Here is an 11479-nt window from a genome sequence, read left to right on the forward strand (position 1 = left end):
AAGGCAGAAGGGCGCTGGAAGTTACGGGAAGAGTCTCCCCCGGGAGCCGAACAAACAGGAGCTAAAGATGCTGGGGACTCACCGCCCGTGCGCATAGAAGAGGCAGAACTCTGAGGACGTCGCGGCCCAGCGAGGGCGCGAGACGAAAACAATATCCCAGTCAATTGGCCAGCCTAGCTTTCTTTGAGCAAACTGACCGCTCACCTGCTGACATGTCGCCAAATGTTCAAGGCCTCGACGCCCCTGAGCTAACGGAGAAGTCACCTTCTCAATGATCACTACGTAAAAAGCTGAACGTCTACTTTCCCCCAACGGAATTTTAGGCTGTGCATTTAGTAGATTCACACCCTCAAAAGCAAACCAACAGTTGGACGTGGGGTGGGAGTGGGTGGAGCGGGGGGGGGGTGGTTGTTTTGTTTTACGAGTGCATATAGATGCCAAATTTGTGACGCGAATAAACCAAAAGTCCTCATTGCATCTTTTGAATGAGCTTTTTGAGAGTTTCCGCAACTGACATAAAGTGTATCTGAAGGCAACCTGGAAAGGGCTCCAGGCAATCACGCGGATGATTCTTTTGTCTGTTTACTATTTTGCTGAACTTGAAATCTTTTCCAAGTCTGTTTATTTAATACTTGTACGAAAGGAAATGGCAGCCACGAGACATAAATAGGACAGGCCACGTACATAGCTAGGCAACAGGCCAGATTTTACAGAACACAATACTTGATAACTGGCCTCCCTGGCTTATTAGCAGATCTGTGGTGTGAAGGATCTCTTCAGGAGAGGCTTGGTTTCCTTTCTGTCCTTGGGCGACTCCACCTCCCTCCAGCCTATTACCCCACATCCATAAACTACCTCATAAAGTAAAAATGATTCAAATGTGACTTCCTACACCCCCAAAGGCTTTAAAATGTTTGAAACATTGACACCCCCCCCAAAAACTCCACACAGGCTAAAATTGTATCTTTTGGTTTTCTGGATTTTGTTTGCTTTATTTATTCATCTTTTGAGACAGGCTCTCAAAAGCCCTGGCTGTCCTAGAAGTATGTAGATCTATAGCTGTCTTTTTGCTACTCCATGAGTTCTTTTTTTTTTTGGTTTTTTTCGAGACAGGGTTTCTCTGCGTAGCCCTGGCTGTCCTGGAACTCACTCTGTAGACCAGGCTGGCCTCGAACTCAGAAATCTGCCTGCCTCTGCCTCCCAAGTGCTGGGATTAAAGGTGTGCGCCACGACCTGGCTGAGTTCTTCTTTCTTAAACCACCTAATACTAGGTAAGAGATGAAAGACAGAGAAGGAGGGAGGGAGGGAGGGAGGGAGGGAAGGAAGGAATCCCTGAAGTCAGGGGTCAGAATGGGGATGACATTATTGTTAGATTACTTCCAACTTGTTAGAGGTGTGAATTCTTCTGGGCAAGTGTAATTTTAACCATCAGTATATCTAATTTCTTCTTGCACATAATAAACCACAACCAACAACCCACAACCACCTCTGGGGCCCTAGCATTTATTATACACCCTCGGAAAAGTCCCCAGAATTTCAAATGCCACACAATTGTAGAAACTATCTGCAGCTGTCAAAATTATGTCCCTGGTAGAGTACCAAGCAAATCAGTCAGCTGCTCTGGACAAATGTGAAGCAACCCCATATCCCACACCTGGGATAAAAACAAAAACATATTCTTATACTATCTCTGTTTTACAAAGAAACCAAAATTCTGAAATTGTCACTACATAGACCAGACTGGCCTCAAACTCAAGAGATCAATCTGTACCTGTTCCACAAAAGCTGGATTTAAAGGTTTGCACCACCACACCTGGCTTAAAATGGTATTCTTGTTCACAACACTTGAAAAATGACATGACATAGCTGTTCAGAAACAGGGCATATCCATTTGAAGAAATATGTATTTAACAAAGAATTTTAACTTAACCAGCATTAGTATAAAACACAAAATACTGTTTTTAAAAAGAATTGTTTATTTACTGAACCTGGGGCATATTAGATACACAACCAATTTTAAATTTACATCTTTTAATTCAATTCTGAAGTGTTTTCACACACACACACAAAAAAAAAAATTGGCATGCAACAGCTGCCCTAGGTGAAAGAGTCACCTTACCAACAAACTGTTGCAAGGATATCATCGAAGGTTGAAAAATTATTTGTCCTGAACATGAAAACCTGTAACAAATTTAAATTAAATTTATAAAACTTGTTACTTGTAGTTTTCCCCTTGCAAGATCCAAAAAGAAAAATAAAATATCCAGGTAACTAACAGACATTAGTCACCACATAATCCTGGACCGCCCACACCCAAAGCAGAGCGCCTTTCATTAAACCCATCATCAGAGAGACAGTCTCTTCATTTTATATAAACAAAACTGACATGTGCCAAAAAAGAAAAGACCCCAGAGGACAAACAAACCCTAGTGCTGACACTGAAGACCACAGCCCAAGGCCACTGACTAAAAAGACAACAGTGGCTGCCAATCACTGCAAGCAAGCCCAGAGGCTTAACCCTTTGGCTTGAGAAGTGCAGGCTTCCACGTGAGGAGAGATCTTCCTAAGTGCCAACAATGGACAGACTATGCAGCACACAGGGACAGCAGTCTTGTTCCCGACACCCGGGAAACTGGATTCGACAGACGGCTAAGTTATTGGCTGCTTGTGTCAATTCAATTAGAGGTGATTCAGTTCTAAGGTTCAATATAAAACTTTAGGGGGAAGTGTTGCGATGAGTCTGTAAATCAAACTCAAGAGACAGTATGAGTGCCAACCTGGCGACATGCCCTGTCAGGTCTCTCTGCCCCAAGGCAGGGCCACAAGGGTCAAGGTTCAGATGGCTGTTGCTGTAGTAACAAAATGAGCTTCTGATGATGAGCCACAGCAGAGGGAGGGACTCCTAAAATCCAGTTAGCTAACAAGTATTGTCAGGCTGTGGGCTAGTTCCTGGACAAACTGCATTTATTATGAAAACCAAAAGTAAAAACATAATAAAGACCATAGTCCCATACAGCATTGACAGCCTCTGGATTCTTGGAAGGACCTGAATAATGGGGCTTCTTTCAAGTAAGAATCATAGGCCAATCAAATGTCAATTTTTCACTCTAACTCTCCTAAACAGGTTTTCCCCAACACCTACTAATCACAAGGAAACATAAGTCATGAACACTCAGAAAATAAAAATGTATAAACTAATGACATTATTATGACCAAGGTGTTTGTTTGGTAAACAAGTAAATCATAAATTTGGGATCAACAGGAAAAGGCCTTTTAAACAACCCTCCGGACTTCAAAAAATCTCTTCAGGTAGTAGATCTGTCCCAATGTCATGGCAACTAGAACAAGAGCTTCGAAGAAGGACCAAAGGACCACTCTGCTGTTTGTGTTGTCGTTGACTGTGGAGAAAAACAAAGAGACTTTAACAGCAACCCGATTGTCATCAGCTCTGTAACACAGCACCACCCAGAGCCTGATTAATACTCAGCCCACCCAGACCCAGAGATTCATAGCTTTAAGTAACCTTAAAAACCAGGCATGCTGACCCATCCTGTAATTCCTACATTCAAAAAGCTACAGTGAGGATCACTGGGTGCCATGTCAGACAGGTGGCAGTGGCACACACCTTTAGTCCCAGCACTAAGGAGGACAGGTGGATCTCTGAGTTTAAGGCCAGTCTGGTCTACAGAGTGAGTTGTACAACAGCCAGGACTACACAGAAATCCTGTCTCAAAAACAAATAAAAATACTATGTATCAAGACCCTACCTTAGAAAAAAGGAACAATGACTTGCCCAAGGTCACACTTATAGGGTTAAAACTCAAGTCAAACTTCTCTGGCCACAGACCTCTAACAACATAAGGGATTTGGGGCTAGGAAGACTGCCCGGCAGTTACGAGCACATACTGCCCTTATAGAGAACTCAAGTTTCATTCCTGGCAGGCAGATCAGATGGCTCACCACAGCCTGTAACTCCAGCTGCATGGTGTCTAACATCTTTTCTGAGTCCTGTGGGCTCCCTGCTCACACGCACATATCCACACTCAGGTACATACAGCAGAAGGGGAGAACCAACCCAACATTGTCCTCGGACCTCCACACTCATGCCACAGTCTGAGCAAGGCCACACACACACACAAATATTGATTCAACAGAATAGTGATCCTCTGCTGTCCTTGGCACTGGTTCTCAACAAAAGACTTTCTCTGCTATGTGGACTAACAGCAGTTACTAATAGACAGGACCCAGTACCTTCTGAAATGCCGCCTGCAAGCTCGTGAGTGGTCTGTTAAGGGAGAGCTATCACTCAGCTGTGGACTTGTTCTGCTCTCTTACTCTTTAGTTGATCATAAAAACAAGTAATTTTTTTAAACATTGATTTACTGTGAGCATGTACTTATGTAGAAGTCAGAGGATAAATACAAGAATCTCTGTCTCAAAAAAGAACCTAAACAATTTTTTTTGCAGGAATCCATTCTCTTCCTCCACCAATCAAGTTCTAACTCAAGCCATCAGACTTGGTGGCAAAGACCTTCATCCACTGAACGTCCTTGCCAAACCTAACCACAAACTTAAAGACAAAAATAACAAAACCCCACACCCTCTTGGGATAGAGAACTGATTTAGCAGTTAATACCATGTGCTGCAGTGGACTGGGTTCAGTTCCCAGCACCCACGAAGCTGCTCACACCCAGTGCTAACTGCAGTTTTAGGGGAGCCAACGCCCTCGTCTGGGCTGTGAGTACTGCACATGTAGCACATCCACATACAATAAAAATAAATAGATCTTAAAAGTAAACTCAGAGACTCCTTTAAAGCTCAAGCTTGTTCGACATGGTGATGCACACCTTAATCCTGACCCCCAGGAGGAAGAGGAGGTGGTTCTCTTGAGTTTGAGGCCAGCTTAGTCTATACAGTGAGTTCCAGGAGACACATAGGGGTACAGACCTTATCTCACTAAAAAAAAAACAAAAAAAAAAAAAAAAAAAGAAAAAAAACAAGGAACAATGAATGGGGGGCTGGAGAGATGGCTCAGTGGTTAAGAGCACCGTCTGCTCTTCCAGAGGTCATGAGTTCAATTCCCAGCAACCACATGGTGGCTCACAACCATCTGAAATGAGATCTGATGCCCTCTTCTGGGGTGTCTGAAGACAGCTACAGTGTACTCACATAAAATAAATCTTAAAAAAAAAAAAAAAAAAAAAAAAAAAAAAAAAAAAAATGAATGGACTGGAGAGATGGCTCAGTGGTTAAAAGCACTGGCTGCTCTTCCAGGGGTCCTGAGTTCAATTCCCAGCAACCACGTGGTGGCTCACAACCATCTGTAATGGGATGCAATGCCCTCTTCTGGTGTGTCAGGACAGCAACAGTGTACTCACAGATGTACTTTTAAAAAAACACACACAAAAAATTGCAAACAAACAAAAACACCACAGGCAAACATTTCTGGCATAGAATGATGTTCAGCAATAAAATATAAGTCATATAAGTCTCTATAAACATGTCTCTCACAGACCACCCAATGGGCGACCATTACCAACAGCCCCGGTCCCAAGCTGTGTCGGTAACTTACTGGCTCTGTGTATTCGCTCCCGGACTTCCATGTACTCCTGTTCATGCTTTACGGCTGTCATTGCCACTGCCAGCTCATTAATCATCTCTTCTAGCTTGTTCTGATGAGCTGCGGAGGGTAAAGAGACACATCAGCACACAGTCAACTCTCAGACTCCTCAGCCACACACAAGCAGCAGCTTTAGAAAGAGCTCAAGCACCAATGTGAACAACTGATGATAAAGACTCACTTCTCAAGAGCAGCTACTGTTGGTTCTACTGTTTTTAAGACAGTGTTGTCTCATGAGCCCAGCCTGGCTTCAGGCTCACAGGATAGCCAAGGCTAGACTTAAACTCCGGACCCTCCACCTCCAAGTGACCATCATAGGCACGTACCTAGCTTTAAGCTGCTTTTTTTTTTTTTTTTCACTTTTTTGAGGCAGGGTCTCACTATGTTGTCTTGGCTGGCCTTAAACTCAGAGATCTGCCTGACTCAGCCTCTCCCTCCTGAGTGCTGGAGTTAAAGGTGTGCGCCACTAGCTTCCCAGCAGAGGATCCACTCTATTCTAGAGTAGGGAAAAGACTATGCAATGCTTGCCAACTAGAGAACAATTACGACTAAGGAATTGCTTCCAGTCCACTCTACTGACTACTAATGACAAAAAGAAAAGCAGCACAGAGCAATATACCCTCAATACAGAGCAGACTGGGAATGTGCTTCAGTTGGCAGAGAGTGTGCCCAGCTCAGAGGAAGCCCTGCTTTCTCTTTGCCCAACATTTGGGTCCAACATACACTGTTTATGGTGGCACACATCTAGAATGAAAGCACTTGGAGGCAGGACCAGAATTTCTTTGTTGTTGTTGTTGAGACACGGTCCCACTATTTTCTTTGGCTGTCCTAGAAGTCACTATGTAGTGCTACCTGCCTTGGCTTCCCAAGTGCTGGGCCTACAAATGTACTACACAACACCTTGCCTACCTAGGAGGACCAGGATCTCAATCTCATCCTCTGCTGCAGCTGGACTGACACCCCATCTCAGAAACAAATGCACAGCAAAAACTAATATACAGATAACAGTTTTAAACTACAATGGAGATTTACATTAAGAATCATGTAACTTTGATGTTAATTTAGCACAAAAACAGGCTTTTAAATGTACAAAGCCAAGCACAAAACTTAGTTACGCTCAGGAAAAAAAGCCAGCGACACCCGGCTCCCAGTGTCTGACCCACAAAGGGCAGTGGCACACACAAGGAAAGACAGCCCAAGTGGCATAGGCTCTCAACCAGGAACTCGGTTATTCTGGTGTGGGGGTGGGGCTGCAGGGGGGTGTGCGGGAGGTCAGAGGACAGCCTTCAAGAGTTCTCTCCACCATGTGAGTTCCAGAGATCAAATTCAGGCCCTCAGACCTGGCAGCGCCACCCCAGGATCCTCTCTAATGAAGCTCTTCTGCTGGAAATGATGGCACTTTTTTCTTTTCTTTCTTTCTTTTCTTATTTGGTTTTTGAAGACAGGGTTTCTCTGTATAGCCCTACTGTCCTAGACCTGGATCTGAAGACCACGCCCAGCGGTGGTGGCTCTTTTAATCCCAGCATAGAAGGCCAAGGCAGGTACATTACTCTAACTAGACAATGAAACCCTGGGGCGGGGAGCTGGTCTGAAGACTATGTTCCCAGGCAGTACTACACGCTAACTAAGAACAGGAAGGAAATAGACAGCTTGAGGAGTCCTCAGAGAGCGTCAGGTGCAGCACCCCTGCCCAGGATCCAGCCTCAGATGACATTCCCATTTCTCTAAGCATTCCTCAGCTGTCAAGTCACAGGCCTCTCTGCTGAAGGGAGCTGAACCAGAAAGGAATCACCTCTAAGCAGCCTCACTCTAGAAGCCCATGTACGATGTCATATCTTTCAAGTAGGGTTTCTTAGGAGGGGCACTTTGACCAGAATAAAAAATGTCTCCTGATAGCACCAAACATCTCAAAAGGAAAAACTGACCCACTCGGAAACTATCATTTTGGAGAAGGGTCAACAGCTGCCATCAACAAGCAAAAGGGACTAGTCTCTCATAATTAAGCAAGTACAGTACTATAAATGGCACTGAAAAATCATAGGAATTAAATAAAATTCTTAAATTTATAGACTTCAAGACCATATAAAACCTTACCTTCATTGTGGGGGTACTCCTAAGTGCTTAGTGTAACAGAGGCCAGCTTCCACGAATTCTACTATGTGCTGGCACGGGGTGGAGGGGGTGGGGGGAGTACTGCTGCCTCCTAAAAGCAATAATGCAGTGTTTCCAGAACCAGCCAGAGGCAGACCTGGGACACAGACCTACAGCCCCAGCTACTTGGGAGACCTGAGGCAAAAGATCACAACTCAAACCCAGTATGGGCGACTTTGTGAGATCCTATCTCAAAATTTTTAAAAATATATTAAAATCATGGGGGATGCAACTTAACATTAGTGTGCTTGCCAACCATGCACAAAGCCCTACGTTCATGCCCCAGCTCCATCAAAAAAACAAATCAAAACAAAAAAAAACTATTATTACTACTACTGAGACAAAAAAAGGAGTGAACTTAATTAAGCCAAAGCAAACTTAACATCAGAAACTCTGCAAAAGTGGTGGGCAGTATTTTAAACCTACACAAACTTCACGTGTCTAGTAACACATTTTCTTGAGCAGTTAGCTCAGCCTTTGTACTATTTATTCAGCATTCGTTTTAAGCAAAGTCACATAAAAATGTCAGTCCCGGTGTTCATATACCAATAAAGTTAAAATAATCTAACCTGTAGCTAACGTTAACCAAGTCTTCAACTTTACCAACAATTACAGTTAGTCGGAAAGGAGTTTAAGAAGGAAAAAGTCACTCTCATGCCAGCAAACTGAAGTTAGAAAAAAAGGAATCAGAAATTAGATATCAGGAAATAAAAGGATGTTAGACCAAAAAAAAATAGGATGCTGTCACACAGAAACAACCACATACCATCCCAGGAGTCTCCACCACCTAAAGAAAAGTGTAAGGTGTAGACAAGAGAAGGAGTTTAGCTAAACTAGTACGTCTGCAAACAGAAATAGAGGTACATGTGGATCCCAGGATTAGCAAGTTAACAGAACCCAGAGGGCATGGAGCCGAAAGATTTACACGAGCACAGTTACTCCATGTGTCCAGAATGGACAATCAAAACCACTGAAAACAAACAGTAACTTCCAGAAACTGGCTAATTACAGGGTACATCCACTTCAACAGGAATTTTGTTTTTAATGAATCTGGAAAGAGACATTTAAAACAATCACACACTGTGCTCAGGTTCGTGGGTACGACACCTCACCTTCTGTCTCCATGTCTTGTCCCTTGGGAGCCTCCCCAATGTCAATGGTGAACATCACTATCTTTGGAGTCATAGTGGACATCCTATTACTAAAGCAGAACTTGTACGTCCCATCCATGTGGGCTGCAAACGTGTACTTCCCACTGGACTCTCGGTCTCCTTTATAGATTCCTTTATTATCTGGTCCTGTGATCTGCAGGCAAGAGAGAAACAGAAACTCACTGAATACTTAGGATCCTGAGCAGCAGCCTTCAGCAGGAAAAAAAACAATCCAGGAGGCTAGAACCTGATGAGGTCGCCCTGCAGTGAGCCAGGGTACACTTTAGGGACTGACTCTGCCACTTAATCAAACTAGAATAGTCTCCATGGTTCCCTAAAGCACTTCACTGACTACCTTTATGTATTCCGTCCAAGCGAAATGTAAACCTCTCAGAAACAGACAACTCTGTGTATGTCTCCAACTGTCTAACTTCAACAAAATCTGGCCAGGCTGAAATCACAAGCCAGGAAGAAAGCTTTCCTAAATGAGTAATTTTATTTATTTTTGTTTTGAGATAGGGCCTCATTACTGGTCCAAACTGTCCTCAGATTCAGAGATCCAGCTGCCTGTCTTGAGTGGTGGGATTAAAGTGTGCCCCAAGCCAGTGATTCTCCAGCAGAAGACCAAAGCCCTTCTCAGGTCCCACCCCAATAGCCACTGTCGTGTGTGCTGCACACAGTGGGTGCCACCATGCCCTTCCTTATGAACACCCTAGAAAAAGTCACCAGCTGTTTGTTGTTCCCAAAGCTGGTGATTGGTTTTAGATTTGTGTTGACTGTTGATATTTAATATATAATCTATCAATTGTACCAAAAATAAAGGCATGCCCCACACACTCTACCAAAATGAGTAACTTTATAAGGCCTTTTAAGGTTTTTGTGGTCATTTTGAAACAACAAAGGGATGTAACTTTATCTGACACGCCTGCTAAGGCTTAAGGAAGGGCACTAGGTTGGAAATTAGGAGACCCAAATTCCCACGCAGGAACAATACAAATCAGCTGCCAGGCACAGTCAAACCTTCCCCTGACTGGATGTGTACATGGATGTAGGTGCCAAAAGAGGGGGTATCCGATGTGTTGGGGCTTGGAGTCAAAGCTTGTGCTGAGCCCTGCTCTTAACTCCAGGGCTCTGAAAGAGCAGCAAGTACTCCTAACTGCTGAGCCATCTCTCTAGCCCAAGCCTGCTTCTTCGAGAGCCAGTCACCTGCAAAACTTGAGAAACTGGAAGCACTTTATCTAAGGTCTTGGCATTAGCCAAGCAGTCTCCAAACTTTTTGGAGTGCCACTTTTGTATTCAAGTTTTGTTCAGCTCTTTACACCCCGTCAGGAATACTAACAAGCAAGTTAAAACTACTGTATATGGTCTTTTTTTTTTTTTTTTGAATGCTGCAAATTGTCGGGACATGGCGGTACACGCCCTTCATCCCATCTCTCCGAAGGCAGAGGCAGGTGAGTTCGCTGCCAATAAACTACAAAATGCAATCCTGCCTCAAAAACCGTGGCAGGTCATTTTTATTCTCCGAACAAGTAACTTTTCTAAGCACTTCGCTGAAAACCTCTCCCAAGATGAGTGACCTCAGTGCATCTCTCCTGGGTCACATCTGGCTGCTTGCGCAAGGAAGCGGGTAGGAAGTTAGGCTGGTTTCTGCCAAAGCCAGAAACAGCACTTTTCTGCCTTAGTGCTACTCCGCAGCTTCCGATCTACTCTTCAAAGTTTGTTTCCGCGCCATGCCGCACGCGAGCTCTGGGAGACGGAGAAGAACGACGCTGATCCGCTCCCGCCCGAGCTGACACGCGGCCGCCGCGGGACAAAGCGAAGGGAAAGGCCGAGTCCGCGCCCAAGTTACGAGCGGAGCCCGAAGCCGCTCGGAAAGACGAGCGCTTCCCGAGCCGCGCGGGCAGGGCCCGTCGGGGGGCTGCGCGACGGGCGGCGGCGAGGCCCCTCCCCGGCCCGCGCCCTTGTGAGTGCTGTCCCGCGCAGGCCCCGCGCTCTACCCGGGACTCGCCAACCCCCGAGGGGCCACGCGACGGCGCCCCGACGGCGGGCACCCTGCCCGCACCTCCACGTCGATGTCCAGGAAGCCGCCCTCCGCCACCTCGAAGATGAGGCCCATCTTGGTACCGGAGGTGACCCGCTCGAAGAAGCACTCCTCGGCGTGCGCGTCGATGCTGACAAAGTAGCCCGAGGCCGTGGCCAGCAGCGCGGCCAGCAGCACCAGCAGCTCTGCGAGCGTCACCATGGTGCGGCACGGGCCGAAGCCGGGACGCGGACTGCGGCCTCCGGAGCCGCCGCCACCGCTGCCGCCTCAGCCGCCGCCGCCTCAGCTCCGCCCCTTCCGGCTGCGCCTCCCGAGGGGGCTGATGCGGGCTCCGCTCATTGGCCGGAGCCGACAGCTGCCACGTAACGGACGCACGGCGGCCGCAGAGGGACAAGGCGGATGCTGAGACTGGACGGCAGCCCTGAAGAGCCAAAAACCCATCAGCTCAAGCCCTTCGACGTGGGCTGATGAGCACGTGGACTAGAGCGGGTGAAAAGGCGCTGCGCGGACAGAAGC

General features: G+C 46.0%; 1 protein-coding gene across 1 annotated transcript; it reads right to left on the reverse strand.

The window, feature by feature from the left end:
* Window positions 1-1953: 1953 nt before the first annotated feature.
* Tmed2 (transmembrane p24 trafficking protein 2) lies at window positions 1954-11229 on the reverse strand. The gene is made up of 4 exons (XM_028765997.1): window positions 10985-11229; window positions 8884-9076; window positions 5573-5680; window positions 1954-3398 (listed from the first exon to the last, which is right to left on the reverse strand). The coding sequence occupies exons 1-4, from the start codon at window positions 11162-11164 to the stop codon at window positions 3274-3276; spliced, it is 606 nt and encodes a 201-aa protein (XP_028621830.1). The 5' UTR covers window positions 11165-11229; the 3' UTR covers window positions 1954-3273.
* Window positions 11230-11479: the final 250 nt, after the last annotated feature.

The sequence above is a fragment of the Grammomys surdaster genome, unplaced genomic scaffold (assembly GCF_004785775.1).
Source record: "Grammomys surdaster isolate TR1022 unplaced genomic scaffold, NIH_TR_1.0 166, whole genome shotgun sequence".
NCBI lineage: Eukaryota > Metazoa > Chordata > Mammalia > Rodentia > Muridae > Grammomys > Grammomys surdaster.

Excerpts from the sequence above, each read along its gene's own strand:
- Tmed2 (XM_028765997.1), bottom strand. The coding sequence starts at position 11,164 with ATGGTGACGCTCGCAGAGCTGCTGGTGCTGCTGGCCGCGCTGCTGGCC. Across the intron at positions 5,681-8,883 it reads ACAAGACATGGAGACAGAAG|CTCATCAGAACAAGCTAGAA; the intron begins GTGAGGTGTCGT and ends TACCCTCCGCAG. Across the intron at positions 3,399-5,572 it reads GGAGCGAATACACAGAGCCA|TCAACGACAACACAAACAGC; the intron begins GTAAGTTACCGA and ends TTTTCTCCACAG.